Consider the following 22,487-nt stretch of genomic DNA (forward strand, 5'->3'; position numbering starts at 1 on the left):
CCTTCAATAGTTTAAAACGCCTTTAACCATGCAGGTGGGCAACAGCTCTCACTACACATGACCTCAGATGATTCTCCGCTGATACTGCAACTGAATAAAATCTGAGGTAAACATACGAAAAAATTGGTTGCCTCGTTCCTAAAATATAAAGAAAACTGTACACTTTCGTGTATAAATGTATAAAAATATATCAATTAAATATAATTTACATACAGTACAAGTCAAAAGTTTGGGGTCGGTAAGATGTTTTTATGTTTTTTGAAAGAAGTTTCTTATGCTTACCAAGCTCCCTTTAATTGATTAAAAATACGAGGAAGAAACAGTAATATTATTAAAATTAAAAATAAGAGTTTTCTATTTAAATACATTAGATGTTGAAATATACTAAGCTGAATTTTCAGCATCATTATTCCAGTCTTCAGCTAGTGTCACATGATCAAGAAATCGTTTTAATATGATATTTATATATTATATATATATATATATATATATATATTTTATGACCTCTGTTTTGATTTACTGGTGTCTGTAGAAAAATGTAATTGTGTATTTAATTATGTTGCTTGGTTTAGCACGCATGACTAATAAGGAAAAAAAGACTTTCCTCAGTACAGCAGGGGGTCAGCAGTGTGCTCAGCCTAACTCATCTTTGGGTCTTCATTCAAACCTGAACATTCTCAGAAGCCCTCAACTCACTCTCCACTGCCTACTAAAGCTCAGGATCTACCGGGATAAAAGTCCCCAGGGCTGCCCCTCGGCCTTGCTTTCAACACAACTACAAGGAAACACAGTTCTCTTCCAGACCTCCAGCTGTTTAGAGAGACAGCCAGAGTGCTGCTCCTCTCCATTCAGTCAATTACATCTAACAACCAGCCCGACAGAGAAGCATGACTTCATAATCCAGTAGAATGATCCTAATATATAACCGTTCATGGGCATGAATACAGATAAACAAGTTTAATAAAGCACCATGTAAACTGGACACTGTGCTCTGATCCATGATCTATCCAATGCTCTACTACAGACGAACCAATTTAAAAATATTGATCAATTAAGCAACAGCCAATAAACTGCAGCGGACCTGACACACATGATGCAGATCTGACAAATCCGATTTATCCCAAATCATTACAGTCATTTCAGAGTTTTTAACTCATGTAAGACTGGGCTTGCGAGGATACTCGCCAAAAATGATTTTTTGACCGTTCAAGCACGTTAAGATGCAGAAGAGCACTAAATGCGGTTCTGCGGTGCTGTCTGTGAAGCGACTTTCTGTGCAGACATTTTAGGTGTGTTCAAAAAAGCCGTTTCACAGAAATAATGTCAGAATCCCATTAAGCAAGTTAATGTGTTAATTTTGACAGCCCTAAATATTATGTAAGGCAAAAAAAATGTATACAAATATTTTCAATCAAATATTAGCAGGTCTTAAAATTAAGTAAATACAACACATGACATATTGCACTGTGTCATTACTTATTTTACATAAGCCAAAACAGGGAAGCAATTGGTGACGAACTAAGTACACCCTTCCTGCTTCCATAGGAATTAAGAGGTTAAGTAGCAGTCAGACTGTTGACTGCACTCAGCAGTCGGTTAATGTTTGATTAACTGATCATCAGCAAGTGTGATCACCTCTATAAAAGCAGAAGTTATGCCAGTTTGCTGCTCTAGAGCATTCAGGTGTGTGTTAATACAATGCCAAGGAGGAAAGACATCAGAAATGATCTTAGAGAAGCAATTTTTGCTGCCATTTAGGAAGGGTTATACAGCCATTTCCAAACAATTTGAAGTCCATCATTCTACAGTGAGGAAAATTATTCACAAGTGGAAAACAGTCAAGACAGTTGCCATTCTTTCCAGGTGTGGACGTCCCAGCAGATTCACCACAAGGTCAGACAGTGCACTGCTCAGAGAAATCGCAAAACCCCAAAGAGCTACATCTCAGACTCTACATGCCTTAGTTAACATCTTAAATGTTAAAGTTCATGACAATACAATTAGAAAAAGACAAGTATGGCATGATAGGAAGGGTTGCAAGGAAAAAGCCTCTTCTCTATAAAAAGAACTTGGCAGCACGGCTTAGGTTTGCAAAGTTGCATCTAAACAAACCTCAAGACTTCTGTGTCCTTTGGACAGAGAAAACCAAAGTGGAGATGCTTGGCCATAATGCACAGTGCCATGTTTGTGGAAAACCAAACCACAGAAAATCAGCACAAACACCTTATACCAACCATCAAGCATGATGGTGAGTTGGGCTTGTGTTGGAGCCACAGGAACTGGGCACCTTGCAGTCATTGAGTCGACTATGAACTCATCTGTACACCAACGTATTCTAGAGTCAAATGTGAGGCCATCTGGTGTAATTGGGCCATGTAACAGGACAATGATCCCAAGCACACCAGCAAATCTACACAAGAATAGCTGAAAGAGAAAAGAATCAAGCTGTTGCTCTGGCCCAGTCAAAGTCCAGACCTCAACCGAGAGCTGTGCATAAACAAATGCCTGCAAACCTCAATGAACTGAAGCAGTTTTGTAAAGAAGAGTGAGCCAAAATTCCTCCCACAATGATGTGAGAGACTGATAAAGTCATATAGAAAATGATTCCTTTGAGTTATTACTGTTAAAGGTGGCTCTACAAGCAACTGAATCATAAGCCGCTTTCCGACCGGAGAAATCTTTTCACAGTTCCTAGAACTATTGTCTAAAGTACTAAAGGAACTAGGAACGATTTTAGTTCTAGGAACTCCATTTGGAGGAACTAATTTAGGTCCTACTTCAGAGTAGGGTCTAAACCAGCACTATAGGAACTACCCGTGCCGTTAGTGTACGCTGATTGACCGAACGCACGCAAAACACCAGCACCCGCCATTTTTAAAACAGCTATAATGTAAACACACAGATTATAGCCTATATATTTACTCCATAAACTAACTATACAAACATGAAAAACAGTGATAGATGGGTCTCTAAACCTTTATGCTGAAGAGAAAATCCAACGCAACTTTGAGGGGACCAAGCCAAACATGATTATGTTTATCTGCCCAGCTAGCAACACTGGACATCAACCACACGGCATAACGTTAGGCTAATAACCTTTTTTCATATACGGTCTACTTTCTATAACAGTTCTATCTAATAAGATATTAAACAGTACTGTGTCAGACAGATCGCTGACTAATAAACACAGAGAATGCGAGCATTGTTTGCTCTGGCGTTCTCAGCGCCCCCAAAATAAAGGTCCGTCGCGCCGTCAAAATAAAAGTCACCGTGCTTGCGTCACTCCCTTACCCCTCCTACCAGTTCCTATGGCCACTTGGCCAGTGCGAACGCAAACAGCAAAACTGAGTTTGGGGGAGAGTAGTTCTTAGAACTGTTTAGAAGTGGACAGTTCCTAGAACTTCCTGTAACTACTTGGTCGGAAAGCGGCTATAGGGTGTACTTAGTTTGCCACCCATGGCTTCTCCATTTGGGCTTTACTTGTGTTAAATAAGTAATGACACAGTGTAATATGTCATGTGTTGTTGATCATCTGAGGATGTATTTTTTCTAATTTTTAGACCTGCTAATGACCAATGATTTTTATTATGTCTTGAAATAAAAAACATTGAATTCAACAGGGTGTACTTTCTTTTTCACATGACTGTATACACATTTTATCAGACTAAAAAACTAAATTCAGATAGACCATCAAAGCAGGAATATGTTGTTTGAAAAATAAGATGGTGTAATTACAACATCTACCAGCAGACCCCTTATGTGCAGCCCCGCTCCATACTATTTTGTTCCTATATGACTTCCTGTATTATAAGATTATTTCCTTTCTTTTCATTCTCTTGCGAAAAGAATAAAGTTCTTCCTCAACCAGGAATTAAATTCAGATGGCAATCACCCAAAGAAACAGTGAAAAAGAACTGAACCATGACTGTGGACTTATGAAACCGTCATCCTCAGTTTTTCTCATCATCAGACAGAAAAAAAAAGCAGACAGCGAGAGTGGGAAAAAGATACAGACAGACAGAATTGTAAGGATCTCCACTGGCGGTCGAAAGGGCCTTCCTGTGGGGCTTGTCTCTGTCACACAGTGTGTGGATCTCTGCTATAAGCCCAGTCTAATCATAACTCTTCAATACAGAGCACTGACACCCTGAACAAATGAGTCACAACAAGACTGACAATAAAACAGAATGAGAACAACTATTTACAGTAACCACTATAAATAAAATCATATTCAAAGTCTGAGTATCACCCATAAACACATTTATAAAGAAGATTAGGTCAACATTAAAGGTGAAGTGTGACATGTAATTGTTTTGTTTTTTTTTAAATGTAAAAATACTCTCTCCTATCCCAACTCAATGTGCAGATACAACTACACAGAATTCATGGATTGATTCGACTGAAAATATTGCAGCTGTGGATTGTTTGCCTTTAAAAACACTTAAATGAAGCTGTATCCTATTTTGTCCCCTAAATGCAAATTAATTGTAGTCAAAGTGTCTTGAAAAAAATTAAGGAAAAAAACACTTCATTATAATTTTCCAACCTTTCACTGAGCCTCATATTTTAACTGTTTTTGATACTGTACCTTTAAGATGTCTGCATGTACTGTAAATAGCCTCTGTTCTGATTGGCTGGACTTTTTGCATTGCGTAAAATTCACACTGTATTTCATCAAGGTGAACCAATTTATGAATAATAAGTGTGCATTTGTGAACACAAGTGATTCCTGATTTGAATGTCTCCTTTGAAATTAACTGCAAAAAAGAAAATTTAAATAAATAAATAAATATCACTCAGTATTTTTGCCTTGTTTTCCAGTACAAATATCTAAACAGGCTTAGATCAAGATACATTTGAGAAACAAAATATCTGCCAAAAAAACAATTTTTCCTTGTTTTAAGCAAAAACGTACTTAATTTTGACAAATCTTTCAGGGAAAAAAGACAACATCTAATGTAATTTTTCTTCTGAAGTAAATGCATCTTCATTTAACAGTGTTTAGATGTTTGTACTGGGGAAACAAGACAAAAATACTGAATAAGAAAAGCATTTTTTAAGTGTTTATGCAGCCTACTTTCTATGCTATTTCAACCCCTCAGTCCATTTCTCAATGTTCTAGATTTAAAAGACGTCCGAGTTAAGCACCTTTCCATCATCATATGAACAGTGGAATCTAAATCCAGCAGACCTCCATTAAGCTTTAGAGTTAAGCAGCGATGTCCTACAATGACAAGGAACAAGAGCGAACACCTTAAGCACAATTAGAAAGACTGGCCTTCCTTCCCATAGTTCCTCAGCATCCATCACTCTCAGTCATGAGCGATTAGCTTTGCGTGATGGTTTCACTGGATGTGCACATGACTCACTAGCTTATTCCTCAGTCTCAGATCACACTGCTCCGGTTCCTATTGGTCGGACAAGAGCCGAAGGCCATTAAAGTAGAGGGTAACTGATGGTGTGTCAGCAACATGATGAGTTTAGATTTAGACTCATGGGATCAAGGCAGATGGAGACAAGAGGGACGTTCTGCTCTGTGGTCTAAAACTGTAGGCCTGAGGGTCTTTACTCATCACCGTTTCTCTTCATCTTTATCTCTTCATTGTCAAATTACTTTTACTTCTCTGCTCCTTGTTAAGTGTACAAATACAATAGAAGTGAAGTCAATGAAATACATTCGGTTGAAAAAAATCATGTGCATCTAATATCACCTTGACTTGCCTTTATCAGAATATTTTTGTGCATGTAAAGACAGTAAATGATGAGCTGCCAGCTCAGAATAAAAGGATCTGACGGGTCAGTGAGGATATAATGAAATGCTTAAGTGATCCTACAGACTCAACCTCAGGATATCAAACCCCTGGGGTTTCACCAAGCCCACAGAAAATGTATAGACATATGTCAAAAATATTTGTAGGGTCAAGTATTGATCCTTATTGAAAGAACACCCTAGATGCACTTAAATCTGGAGCTATTGATGAAACCCAACCATAACAAAAAAAGAAAATCAATGCTCTTTTCAATCTCATCATTCACAAAGTGTTTTAGGGATAGAGGCATAGTGTGTGTGGTTGGGGGGGGTAGAAGTGTGGCAACAACATGACTGCATGTATATGTACCACAACCATACGGACAAAGAGAAGAGCTGGGAAAAAATTGCCTCGGTTTTGAACGTACCGGGTGAATGTAGAAAGCTGCTAGCGCTATGAGCTAACTTGCTGATGGTGCTGCCTAGCAACTGTAAAACATTTTAGCCCTTGAGGCTAGCGTTAGCTAGCATACTACTGTTAACAGACATTAAAATCGGCAGTTAAAAATCTCACCTCCAGTTCATGCTGAAGAACAGACAATCCATTTCGTTTTTATCTTTTTCCGCATAAGATCACGTGAGGTGCTTCCTCTGACATGATAATATTTTTAATATCTTGTAATGCGCCATGATTTTTTAAATCTTGTTGTATGTGTATGGTTGAGATTTGAGATGAGAAAATCTGTATAGATTCTCCTTATGTACGTGATGCAACCAGATTTCAGAATCAGTTCGATTTTAAAACTGATTTTAAAGATTAGAAAAACCAAATTTGGTCTGCTATTCATGGAAAATTTCCTTGGCTGTAACTCTCAGCTTTCTTTCTGATTAAAGACAGAAAAGACATCCCGACTTCCACTAGAACTCAGATGATGTGCAGATGTCTTAATTTACAGTTACAGCCTGTCAATAAAGACAATGTTAGACATTGTTAGTCAAGTTTAACAACATTTTACAAGATTTCTGCACATCATCAGAGAGCCCCATGAGCTTTGGGAGTTTACAGTGATGTCACGGAACAATTCCTAAACATGTCAGAAGTGATAAAAGCGTACAGGTTCGTCTGTGTAGAAGATAAGCGCTCTGCCAGACTTCCACACGCAGATCTAAACCACAAGGCCTCAGGTGACACTTGCCAGAGGCCCTACAGTGGAAAGAGACCTCTGAGCTAAACCATGTACTTCCTCTCTCCTTCATCTGACTCGTCCTAAATCACAATCAGTCTCATGCCGTCCTATTTCTTTCTTTCGCATCCCTGCTTTTCCATCCCTCGTTCTCTCCCCCTGGCCCATCTCACGCCTGACAGCATGACAAATGCTGCGTTAGACACTCGGCTGCCATGCGGCCTGTTTCGGATTAGGTAGGAGATCGCGGCAGAGATGTTTACACTGCCCATCAGTGCCGGTACTTCAGCAGACTGCAAGGTCAGGATGGAAGAGAGAGACCTGTGCACACGGTCAATGGGGAGAGGTTGAGAGTGCCAGAGGTAATTTTAAACAGCAGCTCCTGAGGGACACATTACCCACAAGGCCAACAAAGAGACACAAAGGTTAGAGACTGCGTCAATGAGAACAACATGGAGAAGCTTGGAAGAACTGAGCGAAATGATCTCAAACCGATTTGTTTAATCTGACAGTTTGTTTCAAAGAACCAGTCAAAAATTATCCTTGATTCACCATTTAGATGTGTTCTATGTTTTTATTTGTATAACCTGTATGACACAAAAGATGATGGTAACCAAACAGTTTTGCTGACCATTGACTTCCATTATATGGACCATAAAACAGAAGAAAGTCAAACAGGATTGGAATGACATCCTTTATTATTACCATTTTCCTCATTTAATAACAATAGTCAAGTACAACTATGAACTATCAAATAGTAATTACAACTATGAAACTAACGGTGTTTATTGAACTACCTTATATTTTAGCTTCCACCCTTTGTCTACTGTATATTACAGGTCTGCACACACTTGAAATTATCTTACCAACTTTAATTTTTATTCATATTTTTCTTTGAAATGAAGGCACGATTTTTCTACTAACAGATACAAAAATTAGACAAATATTTAGTCAAGCGCTTCCAAAGTTTTCACTGGTATTGTACATTAAGTCGAACGGGGCTTGATGAATCATCCATTTAACAGATGTACTCCCAAATTCTGAATGCTTTGCAATTCAGATCAATCAAATAACATTTGTCCCAGTGTTTGATTTTTATTAAAAACCAACAGATTTATTTCAGTTACGTCCAAAGGTCCCATTAAAACAAAAGTCTCGGAAAATGTGTCTATTTATTTTTGCTACTTTTCAAAAGCATTTTATGTGTAGATTTTATTGTTTACCCTTGTCCCATATTTTTAACTAGAACTTGTGATCAGAATATATTCAGATCAGAATTTATTAGCCTATGTCATTTGGTAAAGCTTTAATTTTTAAGTGTAAAAAAATTGTATGATACATAAACTGTATAAATCGTAATTTCCTCCACAATGCTATTAAGCATAATACGTGTTTTGAGATGTGATGGAAATGACACCATGGTGGAAATGTTCATGACTTTAAAAAAGAAAGTATGATTAATATCCTGTGGAACATTGCAAACAGACTAATTAAACTAGGGAGATTTTGAAAAATGTTCAGGGAGTTTTTTTATTGGAAGTCCACAAGGCCAAAAGTCCCTATAGTTGAAGAAACACCCATAAGCTCTGAACTGCACTAGTAATTATTCAGCAGCCCAACAATGTCACTTCCTCTTAAAATGAGTATTTCCAATTTCCACATGCCAACTATTTCCAACTGAAGAATGCAGAGCAACTTTAGTGTTTCACCAACTTAATATTAAAAGTGAGCCCCATGAGTGATGAGAACTGTCTAAAGCCTGCTCCAGTGTGACAAACTAATTAAAGTCTTTCAACTAAAGTATTTCTCATGCTTTAACTCAAGCATTCTAATGCCAGACATTTAACGTGCTGAATGTTTAAACGTGTCGGAAAGACAGAACCTCTCCCTTCTAACAGCTCACGTCTCATTAGATAGCACTGAAATAGATGTGGAACAACCACATGCATGTCTGCTCTAATAAAACAAACAATGTCCCTTTTTCACAGAAGATAAGCAACGAATGAAATGCTGCAGTTGAGCCAACAGAAGAAAAGAAGAAACGATTAATATGTCCTGACCAGAACCAGAGCCGCCGAATGAACCTTCTACCAAACTACACTGATGAAATCATTTCAAGCACACTATAAAATGCACAGGATGTGAGTATGTGGGGAATCTCTACTAGTGAGAGTGTGTACACTCACTGACAGACTCCAGATGACACTGCTGGTCTCAATAGACCTCTGGGCATACTTATCAAAGCAGACATCACTAGTGCAAACATATGTGTGCTAAACAGCCCACAGTGCCACAACAACATCCCTTCATATCAAATTAAAATGATCTATGAGTTCACATACTCACTGATTGAACATGTAAACAGTCACTTCTGGCACACCAATACCCCAAAAACAACTTCAAATGCTGGAAAAACCATGACGCATTACCCTTTCCTCTAAGGACAGAGACATACTCTATACATGCACACAAGTGCAGATGCGAACATAGTCCCTCTGTACATAGAGTGAGGCACAAAATATAAACAACTAATGAAATTGCTTATATTTTCTAATTAGACGGTCTCCTTTCTGTTTTTATCCCCCGACACATTACTTTTGCCAGTGCAAGCTTTATGCATGCGCTTGAGCGCTTACATATATATATATTTCAAAGGCTCACAATCTTATTGACCCTAAAATTTTAGACCTTAAACCTAAAATTCTGACCTTAAAATTAAGACCCTAAAGTGGTTTAAATATCTAGCTATAAACATATACAAGTTTTACTAACTTTAATTTGCTCAGCTGGATTGTCTCCAAACTACTGCTCCAAGATGACAGAGTAGCCCAGAAGCGAAGACGAAACCGATCGTATAACTGGCCATAAATCTTTAAACAAATGCACAATATAATGTCCCATGTGGAAATGCTAAGAAAGCAATCTGTCCTTACATGTTTCAACTCTTCTAACGTGCTTTGGAATACATGCAACTACACACAAAAGCTAGCAAAACATACTTGCATACGATTTGGGAACTCTACATCAAATTCTGCTCTGCCCAGCCGATGAACAATGTATTCAAATTGCTGAAATAGATTTTTTTTTGTTTTTCTGCTTTGTGAATTAATTGGGGTAATAAAACAAACCTATAGAGCATAAAATAGAATTAGAGAGCTGCTCTGGTAACAGGGATTTCCCAGGTCATCATATAACTAAATGAAAGGTGGCTGATTGGATTGTGAAGATGTGTGCACTTCCTGTGTTCATGGATGGCTGAGTGCTGAGCATTCATTTGGATTGCAGGAATAATCCACTTAGAGAGGCGGGTCAGGCCATACGCTGGGTATTTGGGGAAATACCAGGGTGTCCGTCTCATTGATTTGGAAGGTGGTTTCTTAATGATAAATCTTTGCAGGGATTATGAGTTTTATTTCATTCAGTTACATTTTTGGGGTGAGTGCAGAATATTGCGCAACCAGATCATGAAGGCAGATTGTTTGTTATAGTTTTTGTCGAATGTGGGCCAAATCAGTCCCTGACCACACGTCCAGTGATTCGATCACAATGCATCTTGGGTGCATTCATACCTTTTAATAACACTTTTTAATATAGATAATCATAAGGGCTTTTCACACTTGAAATAGTTAATCCTGGGTTATTCGAAACCCAGGTAAACAGAATCCTGGGTCATCTTCCTTCACATTTCACACTGCTCATAATTAACCTGGAGTTAACAATTAATCCTGGGTATTCATAAACTACGGTTTCGCACTGTTCATTCCTAAACCCTGTGTTAACTTCCTTATTTGTATATTTGTGGAGTCGGTGTCACTGATTGAATGAACACCGCACTGCACACGATATGTTTAAAGGATAAAGAATCTAGCATTGCGCTTCCTCATGTTGCCGACAGTAATATCAAAATTTTCCTGAATGGACATAAAAGTTAGAATGAAATATTCTCTTCTTCACTCCAATAGTCATGTTTTCTGTCACCATTTGACATTTTTCTCCTTCAAACGCTGAAACTATTGTTTATACAGCGTGCTGTGTTTCTGTAACTGTTCAAAGCATGTGAATATGAGGCACGCTATTGGTTGTCGGTTGCTAAGCATCTAGTCATAACATACTAACACTGCATCTTTTCACACTGCACACGTTTGGCACCGCAATGCGGGGTTAACACCGCAAAATCTGTGCTAACCCTGCTTCTAAATTACAAGTGTGAAACGTTCCTTTACCCAGGTTAAAAGCAGTGTTTAGAACGACGATTCTCCGGGGTTAAGTGCAGTGCTGCAGGGATGATGTATTTTTGTAGGCCAAAACCCAAAAACAAGCACTGAGGTCAATGAGTTTGTTAAAAGGATTTTTGAATAAATGCCTGAAATAAGGTATGTGGTGAACACAAGCTCAAGATATTTTTACGTTTTATTCTACGACATAAAATGCATTAGTAATAAAGCTTTTACGGTACTTTTTTTTTAAACAAGTGGATGCTAAGTCGTCGCTAAATGGCATAACAGAGGTTGTGTCTGGGACACTAAACGCCATCAGCCGAACATGTAAACTCAACTTATCGAATCACTAGTCGCTTTCACAGCCTTTTTGAGTTTATAATCACGCTCTAACTCAAACTTTCTGGAAAACTGTTTTAAAACATAGATTGAAAGAGTTGTTGGAAGATTAATGGTGGTCACACTGAAGTCGTGTGACCGTGTTTTAGTTCGTTTATAGCCTACGTTTAGCTTTTTACTTCCACCTAGTGTATTTCGTCTTCAAAATTTATCAAAGCTACACTGTGTAGGATTTTCTCCCATCTAGCGGTGAAATTGTTTATGACTACCAACTGAATATAACTTTCTAGCCCCTCCCATTCCGAGGGTGTTTTAACTCCTACGGTGGCCGTATTATTTCAAATCTGCCGGCAGTCGCGAGTAATCTCCCCCTCGCATTCGTCACGGTGCCACTGAGTGTCAAAACGCGAAAGGCGAAGCTTGAATTTCCAGGTATGTATTTTCAAGATGGAGGCATAACATGGCTTCCGCCATTCGAGCGACTCGCTCGTATGTATTCTAAATGGCTGATTCTACGCTTACGAGAATACTTGATTAGATGGTAGAAGTAATTACACATTAATGAGCACATATCATTTTGAAAGAAAGTGTTTTTTGCAAAGAATCAACTTAAAAAATTACACAGTGTAGCTTTAAATTTGATTATCATGATGAACAAATTTGTAAGAATCATAAACCTTTGTTGGCCACAGAGTTTTGTTCTGCAATAATACAAAATCCGGTGGAAAAATCCTATTGTATTAATCCTATTTTGTCAAGGGAAACAGGTGATGCTGAATTCCGTGCGAGGCAACAAAAATACATCATCACTACAGCATTCTATCAAAAACACATGTTAATATCAGGTGTAAAAACACCTTGAGACCCCTGCATTCGGCTAGACAGAGCGCACGGACCGGTTCATGTTCACACAGTGACACAGTGTTACAATTTCAAACGCTCTCCACTTTCTCTCCTCACTCTAACATCATGTCTGCATATACAGAGGCACGTGTGATCTCTCTTTTTAACAAATGATCCAGATACAGATGTATGTCAGACCCTGTCGACGTGACAAACGGCATATTTACAGCCGTGGAGAATGAAAGAGGAAAAGATCAGTCAGTCAACTGACACCTCCACCTTGAAGTAGAGACGGGGAAACTCGAGCACTTCCCAGGAATGCCTGGATCGCGAAAGAAAAAGCCGCTTTTCCAGTACACTGAACTTTGCGAGCCCCGTGTCTACTTTTACAATGAAACTTAAAACACAAAGGGGCAGATTTACAAGGAGACGCAAAGACGCTCACACATACGAATGCACACGATTCCCCGGCTTATTTTACCAAGGATTTAATTTCAGAGTGTAAACATGTTCTAAATCATACACACACTCTGACATTTAGAAGAAATAGGTGTGCCTTTTCTATATTGGAGGTGTGTGTGACATCCAACAGAGGTGAAACCAGCCCAGATGAAAAACTCATGGTTCCCCGAGGTGTAGTACTACAGAACTGAAACGACTGAAGTATTCCAGACCCGTCCGAAATAAAAGAAAATGTCTTTGTCCAAAACAAATTGAAAAAAAGTGTCAAACTTCTCAGCAGCAACTGTTTTCTCACTGATGGTGAAATTCTTCAGGAAGGTTTTATTACATTTTAAAGATATGAGACACAGGGATTGGTAAAGGTGAACTGTGTATTAAAAGTGATACTTCAATATGAGCAAGTGCTGTAATGCAGAGGGAACACTTTCATTTGATCATAGCTACATGAGTGAGTCAGAGCATTTCAAGCTTAAACCAGGGCCCGATTATGCCATATAATATCATCTCTCATAGTGGCAGTCTATTATTTCACTCACCATTAACTCAGAAGCGCATATGTTTGATCACAGCTCTGTTTTTCTAATGGGAATACATTACTTTTTTCTTTTTTACAGACTGTACTTGTATCGTTTTATTGCATACATACTGGACTTGAGGGCAGAGGAGTTGACTTCAATTTCTCCTCCTTTGATTGGCTGGAAGCATGCGAGTTCAGAGTCATAGGGTTCTGGGCTGGACTGTCCCGTTAGGCTGCTACTTGTCCTTGTTCCATTCCCAGGACTCATGGCGCCCCTCTGCTGGGCCTCCTGTTCCTCGTACACTGCGATCAGCTGCGGGACACACAGCAAAGTAAAATTCAGAGCAGATACAGTCAATATATACACAGACAGATACAATTATAGTGGAATAGAGTGCTACAGTCAGGTTTCAGATGTAAAAATTTTCCATAGGAGAATTGATCTGTGAGCTCTAATTATTTAATTAACTACGTTAACCGATGGTTACGCTGGCATGATCAATGCACATTTCAATTTTTTTGTGTATAAATATATATACACCGTATAAATCAATAGTTTTCTTTTTCTCTATCGTTTTTTGTTAAATTAAGTCATTCGTAATGCTTCATGGGATTGTACCCTTTTGTCTCGTGCCTTTTGTCCCTTTTTCCTATTTTCAAAAACCCTTTTAGCCTCAAATCAAAGTTTATAATGTTGTGATTCACCTTGTAGCCGGTTGAATTGATTCATGGCTTACAACTCTTTAACAAAGACTTCCAAAATGAATGGGAAAAATAGTTCCGGAACCAAGGCCGCTCAAAAAGTGAGCAGGCACTTTTGCACATACAATAGAAAAATAATAAAAAAATTATCATGAGAAAATAGACATGGCCAGCATATTATGCCATTATAAACCAGACAGTTCCTGTTCAAAAATATCAAGATAGCAAAGCTCTACATATAGCAGAGGCTGTACAAATATTTCTGAAATTAGCTACATTAAATTAAACAATATTTTGCCTACTGCAGACACAGATCATGTAAAACTGACTGACCACACCACAATCTGTACCCAATGCCAGACTTTTATTCAGAAAGGCATTCAATTGATCAAAAGTGACAGTCAAGATATTTAAAATCTTACTAAAGATTTCAAATAAATGCTGATCTTTAGAACTTCATTATCTACTAATGACAGAATCCTGAAAAAGGATCATGATTTACACAAACATATTAAGCAGCACAACTGTTTTCAACATTGAGAATTGATAAAAAATAAATAAATAAAAGTTACTTGATCAAATCAGCATTTTAGAATGATTTCTGAAGGATCATGTGACACTGAAGACTGGCTGCTGAAAATTCTGTACTTGTAATAATATTTCAAATGACCATTATTATTTTTTTTTTTTTACTTTTTTAACAAATAACTGGAGTCTTGTAATAATAAGATGCTTCTTTTACGCACATTAAAAAATCTTTTTTTTAAAGTCGCACAAATTTTAAAAGGTAGTGGAGTGTCAGCAAGATGTTTTACAGTATAAATCAGTTCATTTAGAGTATAAAATAATGTACTATATGTGGAAATAAACCATTTTAATATTCAGGCAGCAAAATAGAACCTAATATATTTTAAATCAAACAATACACACTAGCCTTTATTACCTTGTGCATCAGGATGCGATAGAGGACATCTAAGAAGCCCAGCATGGCTAGTGTGTATTAGGTTAATCTCAGTAAGCGATGATATCCATTCACTTCACGATGAGGGTGTGAGGCCTGCCAGTTAAATACATGCATCTCACCGACACTGCATTAGACTTTTGCTGCACTGCTGTTCTAGGGGCCTCCATGAATGTGAGTCTGTGCATGTAGAGCAATGTGTGTGTATGTGAATGAATGCAGTCAGAGACAGAAAGAGGAGTTTTCTGGTAAAACCAGAGGCTTCCTGTCAGAACGAGACAGCAGGAGAGTAAATATATAAATAAACAATACACACTGTGACATTCAGGAAAATGTGGGTGTGTGAGTGTGTATGACTTAAATAAGAGAGAGCTGTAGTCAGGATCCAAAATATTTCTATAAAACAGCATTTTGCATAATTTTTATCATTCATTTCCATCCTTTTATGGGATTTTTAGATGTAATTTGCCTTGCCTATTAAAAACAAATAGTGCAGGTCATTGTGTCACTCATAGCATTAGATTCTCATCTGCCAGAGAAATGTAAAGAACCATTGATCCTAATTTTGTTCCTCATATTATTATTAGTAGCAGTATGGTAGTAGTAAGAGTAGTAATATTCCACATACATTACCATTCAAAAGTTTGGGGTCAATAAGAATTTGTTTGAAAAAAATTAATACTGTTATTCAGCAAAGATGCAATAAATTGTTCAAAAGTGTCAGTAAAGACATTTATAATGTTTATTTTCAAATAAATGTTGTTGTTGATTTTTTTTTTACTTTCGATTCAAAGATTCCAAAGTTTACACAAAAAAAAAATCATGCAGCACAACTGGAAGGAGCCCCAAAAGTATGGAAACTACGGAGGCCGAGAGAGCTCAACGTGCTGCAACTGAAAAACACCCTCCAATTAAGAAAACATGTGCTCCAAATGCTCACAACACAACCAAATACAAAAACCCGCAGCAAAAGTTCACAAAACAACCAAATACAGAAATGCGCTGTAAATAGCACAGACCGCATACACTAGCATACATGCAAAAAAAAAAAAAGCAAAGTATAGTTTGGACTATTACATTGGTATTTGAGCTTTCACACTGTTAGCTTAGCAACAAGCTAACACAGTAATCTATTTTGGAGCTGCTTGCTACTTTTTCATTCAGCGATCCGAATTAGTCCCATTTGACGCAACTCAATTTGGATGCTGCCTATGTAGGCAACAGACAGCAAGGCAGCTCACTGGGTTTTGGAACAGAGCTATCAAGTAGGAACCTCGAATTTCCAACTTTTATGTACCACTTAGCATTACACTCAATGCAATCCCCACCTCTCCTCAACCAATACCTCTTCGTCTATCCATCCATCCATCCTGTCCATCCATCCATCACTGATTGCTATCATTCCTTTCCCAAGACCAAAACCCTTATTTCTGATTACACCCACTGCTATTCCTGACAGATCTTCATGGCCAGAACCTCTCCACACACACACACACACACACACACACACACACTGCAGAAGGGCTGGGGAATGATCAGTGTTGAAGGCTTTTGATTTATTCACAGAGGCAGGAGAGGAGAGAAACACTTCCTCCGTACCAGAGGGAGGAGAGAGCATGGAGCTTTAGAAATGTCATCAATCTGCTCACCCTGAGAAAAGAGAGAGAGAGAAAGAAAACAGGAAAGAGAGCAAAGGGGTTTCACGCTAATATTTCTCTTTCCTGCTCTCTCTCTCTCTCTGTCTCCCTTCCTATTTGGCTCTGTGTGATGTCTCATTTATTGCTAGCAGAATGTCGGCCCTCCAATAAAACTGGCTGGGCCAGCGTCCGAGGGGAAACACTTGTAAGAGCCACCCATCTATGAGAGGAGACAGGATTCAATTCAGTTTCATCTTAACACTACCGACCGCTACCACCAAACACACACACAAACCATTCAAATAAACACCACAATGCCAAACACCTATATATGTGTAACATCAGCCACACTATTAGTACTTGAAGATAGAGAGACTTTAAAAATCATGCAACTTGCTAAGAAGAGGTGTCCTATTACAGAACTTTGACAAGCAGTCAGAGTTAAGATTTTCACCTGCCAGACAGAAAACTGAGTGATAAAAAACGTCTTAACTTACAGTATTTTGAACGAGGGATCGAGCTACAGTAGCCTAGCAGAGATGTATTGATACATGGTCGATTTATATACCAACAGTGGTATTATTATTTATTTTTTTAAGACTGACAGCAAAGGTAATCTCATGTACAAAAAGGTAGAAATTATCATGCACAATTTAAACAATACAATATTGCTTGATTTCAATAATTTACAAAATATCAGACAAGCACCACAGCTCTACATGACTGAGCGCAAGTGACAACTTCTAGGCCACAGCCTCTGTTGTTTTACCTCTAAACATATAATCCACATAGCTAATAGTCCTAATAAACATTGGCTGAAATGAAAAAGCAAGAGTCATCTTGTTTCTTGAGGTGTAATTAGATGAACTCTGAGCAAACCTGAGGAAATTAAGAAACGTGGGCCGAGGAACAGGCCTGCAGCAGGAGCCAACTCAATACTGCCACTTATTTTAACCCTGGCTATTTAATCACAGCACTACCTCTATACAAGGAGAACAAATGTGTCCAAACATACTTTAACCAAATGAGCTAAATCCATCAGCTCGATTACCCAATCATGGGCCCACTGGACCTGGTCTAGTTCACTTTACCATGCAAGAATCAGAAAACTCCTTACACAACCTTCGGGCTTCACAGGAAACCAATACTGAAGTGTTCAGACTCCAAAATTGGATCAATAGTTTATTATCAAGTGGAACTGCTCGACAGGGTAAATAGCCACCTCTTTCCCTCAATCCTTAGATGGTCTGAGTCCTCACAATAAACCAGACAACAGCATTTTACTTGTCATCCTACAATTTAAACAACAAAGTTCACTTATACAGAGCTGTTCATACTCTCAGTCCAAACTGTAAGTGTTTAAATATGGATTATCAGCTAGAACATCGATATCTCATTCAGCGGGAGTTTGAGTAGCACAGTCGCTGTCTGAACACTGATGACTGTTATTTCTGTAGCAGTCTAGAAGCGTTAATTACCAATATGACGGTTTAAACCGAGACAGACACAGAGGTTACAGACACACGGTCACACAGGCACTTGGACAAGGGACAGAAAGCAGCACACATATACACAGGAGAGCACACGCGCACAGGTGTGTAAAAGTGCGAGATCGATGGCAAATTACATCTGACAGCGGAATCAGAACCTGTCAAGCACAATAACAAAACTGACTCTATTAGTGGAAGGAGACAATGAGAGAGAGGAGGAAAATGGTGGGCTGCTTCCTCCCTAGGCGTCCGCTAGTGACACCACAGTGAAAGTTCAGACATGTCTAATGGATTCAAGCAAATTAATTAATGTGGAGTGTCAGAGACAGCTCTGAAACACAAGTAGTAATAAACGCCACAATATATGGGTACCGAATTAGTTACTGACTGATATTAAAAGACTTATCATATGCTTTAAAGTGGGCTGTGTCTATATGATCTATTTGAGGATGCCTGTATATAATAATTGAACTGTAAATATTCAGCCACGATGGTTCAATCAATAGATATACATACTTAATCTGAATTTTATAATGCATTATATAAGTACTGTGTATTCAGGGCTCAATGCTAAGGATTTTGGACCAGTGGTTTAGGCCCCACAAAAAAAAAAAAGAAAAAAAAAAGTAATAAATAATTAAGATAAAATAGGCCGTTATTGTTTTCATTGTTTCATTGCCTAACTCATATAAATTTCAAATATTGCTATAGACAAGTAAAGAGTAATAAAATAGGAACAAATAACCAAAATCATGAGCAATAGCACAAATAAATAAAATAGAACAAACATGTTCTATACAAATGAAATATTCAGTGCTTTTCAGCCCGCTTTGATCGCTGAGATCGACGGGTCTTAGTTTACCATGCGCCACAGAATAGTAGCGCACAGCTGAAACTGGAAGATCACTCATCAATCAGGATCTTATTACTTGTTTATTTTCTGTACTCTTATTGTGGCGTTTACATAAAGTAGTTTTTTGTAGTTAATTGTTTTGAAACTCTCATTACACACTCTAATGATGACCTTGCTTAATCGACTATCGTATAGTTTATTGTATAGTTTTATCGATTCAATTATTATCGACAATTTATCGATCATCGATTACTCATTAGCATCCCTTCTTCAGACAGACAGGAAAAATAATGTGGGAAAAATATAACCGAACTGACACGTGCACATTTTCAGGACTCACAAACTTGCGCTGTTGATATATTGACATGGAAATGCATAATTCCGAGTCTGAGGACATGAACGGTTATCTCTTAATTATGGGAGTTATGGCGCGAACGCAGCATAAGCTCATTTTTTGGAGGAATTGTAAATGGTGGCTGCTGTTTGTTTGCAGTGCTCAGTGACTGACGTCTGTCTAACGCTCGGTCTTTCATTCGGACCGAATATAATGATTGGATTTACATTTTATGGTCCTATGCCATCCACAGATGATATACATTTATAAAAAATACATTTAGACTGATTAACATAGTGATTGCTATCAGGATATGAGGAGACTTTAACCCAGTATAACAACAACAACAAAAATCTGTAGAGAATCACCTATTGCACCTTTTAATGTGTTCAAGTTAACACATGCAGTAAAGTGCTCTGAACACAGCAGCTTGGCAAACCATGCTGGACAAAACTTCATTCCGCAGACCTAAGACAGAAAAAGAGGAAGCACTTGTCACCCAGAACGAAGCCTTGCTGTCTGCTGCCTAGACAAGCAGCATCCAAACTGAACTTTATTTTGATAGTCCACATTATACTAACTCTAACTTTGCAACTACATGCCATCTAACTCTCATTATCTTTGTAACTACATGTCAACAAACTCTCAGACTATTAGTAGACTGTTAGGTCAGGGTTAAAAGAATAAGTTGAAATGTACTTGCAACGTTACTTTTGTCTGTTTAAGGGTCCGTCAAAAATGTTTGCAGATATTAAGCAGACAGTCTACTGATACTCTAATGACTGTAGTTGACATGTAGCTGTAAAGTTACTTGTAGTTAGTAGAATAGTTAGTAGAATATCTAAAGTTGACTGTCAAAATAAAGTGTTACTAAATGTAACCTAATTGCTTAACTGATTTTGAACGCTCTATATAAGCAGCAACTCGAGTGCCACACAAATAGTGCTCAAGCAAAGCACGCATAGTCTTAAGAGCCCGAAATTTTTATATGCGTTTTTTCGTATTTGTGATTCGTTGGCTCTGAATGTGTCAAAACACCATTCAAAATGCTTGCTACGGATGCGAAAAACACAGAACCAGATCAGAATTTTTTTATGACGGACAAAAGTTTCGGAGGCAGTGTGTAAGCATGATTGACAACGTGAGGTCGTATTTATTTTTAACGTGCGGAAATTTCGGAGGCAAATTTGTGTGCAAGGGCCTTTAGTGTTAGCATGTTGCTAAGCTAAAAACAAAATACTCAACAAAATAACACACAAGCAAATAATAGGTAAAATGGACTTTTTTTTAATCAAGATTGTTATGATCAGCATTTATTTCACTTCAGTTGCCATCTTGGATGGATTTTTTCACCAAAATCATCAGATTGCATTCTGGGATTTTCTTCTCTCTAAAGGCTACATGTGACGTTGACTTAGAATTTAGCCAAAAGGCGGCATCTTAATCTATAATAGTCATGCTGCCTACATTTTTTAGCATTTGTGTCAGGATCACATCTATAATTTGGAACAGAGTCAGAGAGTATGAGTGTAACATGAACTTGATAAAAGAGAAACACAAAAAGAGCTGAAAGGAGAGAAAAAAAGAAATGAGATGCTGTTAAAATGAGAAAGAACATTCAGGGCTGGGGCGTAGAAACTCCCATTTATGAGAAAGCAGTTCGCTTATGTCCTGCGCCCACAAACATCAATAAAACGTGTGTTCACTTCATCCTCCTACTAATCAAAACTGGTTATTGCTGATTCATATCCCCTTCCCAATCAATAGAATGTTAATCAACTAAATGTAGTGTCATGCAGATGGTTAGTGCAGACTCTCAAATATGCTGCTTTGCTGTTTGCTAGATGGAGCCAGTCGGAGTTTGCATAAAGAAGTCATGAATCAGGCCACTCCAGGCTTTTGTGGAGTCAGCACAGGGAGTGACTACTTCATTACTGAAGAAGCCAGTATCTGATTCAAATGAGGTCCAGCAAGAGAGAAAAGTAAAAAACAGGGAAGTCCTTAACTGAGATAAACGCACCTGCCTTCCAGTAAGATAACATGTTTAGAGAGAAGTTTACAAGTACAAGTGATTCAGGACAAATTATAACAACTTGCAACAAAGCATTGTACACTTCTGATGTAGTAGACGATAAAATTTATTTGAAGTGAACAAAAATGGGGATGTGAGATACAATGGTGTCTACAGTATGTCCTACTGTATTAAGGTCTTAGAACATGCCCGATTTTCACAACTCAAGTTTTCCATAGTTGATTTTTTTTTTTCTGGAAACTTGCAGAAAGACTTATTTATATATATTTTAATATTTTGTCTGCTGAACTGTCTCTGGTACAAAACATTACTAAACTTTTATATATATATTATATATACTTATATATATATATAAAAGTTTAGTAATGTTTTGTATATATATACTTATATATACAAATAGACAAATATTTATATATATAATGGTACAAAACATTACTAAACTTTTATATATATTATATATACTTATATATAAAAGTTTAGTAATGTTTTGTATATATATATTTATATATACAAATAGACAAATATTTATATATACATATATATAGTTATATATATATATATATATATATTTTATATATATATTTAATATATCTATACAATTTTATATATATTTTTTTATTTTATAAATTGTATAATATATACAAAAATATTATATATATATATATATATATATATATATATATATATATATATATATATATATATATATATATATATATATATATATATATATATATATATATATATATATATATATATATATAAAAACATAAAACGAAAAAATAAGTATTTTCAATGTTGTCTGCTTACCAATTGACACCTGAACAAAATTTCAATGTTTCTTCAGCAAAATTGTCAAATAAGAAGGTACAAGACATTACTAAACTTCACCCGCTGAACTATTGCCACCTATGTGTACAACATTAAAACGTGTATAAAAAAAAAAAAAAACTTATTTTTAATGTTTCGTCTGCTGCCTAACTTTGCTACCATCTTCCATATGTGCCACTGTGACCCAACAGTCTTTGGAGTGACTCCCATCAGTGCAGAATTGTGACAAATGTTGATCTAGAGTGAAATAAAAGCCGCATGAATTCCGATATGACTGTTCAGACAATCAATGTTTTCAATGTATTAGTCATTGAATCATTCATTCAAGAGATTTGA

General features: G+C 37.3%; 1 protein-coding gene across 1 annotated transcript in view; it reads right to left on the minus strand.

Annotated features, from left to right (window-relative positions):
- Positions 1–22,487, minus strand: part of pard3bb (par-3 family cell polarity regulator beta b) — a 332,881-nt gene that overhangs the window by 241,795 nt on the left and 68,599 nt on the right. Inside the window, 1 exon segment of the mRNA XM_081368961.1 lies at positions 13,441–13,624. Coding sequence (XP_081225087.1) covers positions 13,441–13,624 — 184 coding nt within the window.

Source organism: Scardinius erythrophthalmus (genome assembly GCF_964197995.2).
Source record: "Scardinius erythrophthalmus genome assembly, chromosome: 6".
Lineage (NCBI taxonomy): Eukaryota > Metazoa > Chordata > Actinopteri > Cypriniformes > Leuciscidae > Scardinius > Scardinius erythrophthalmus.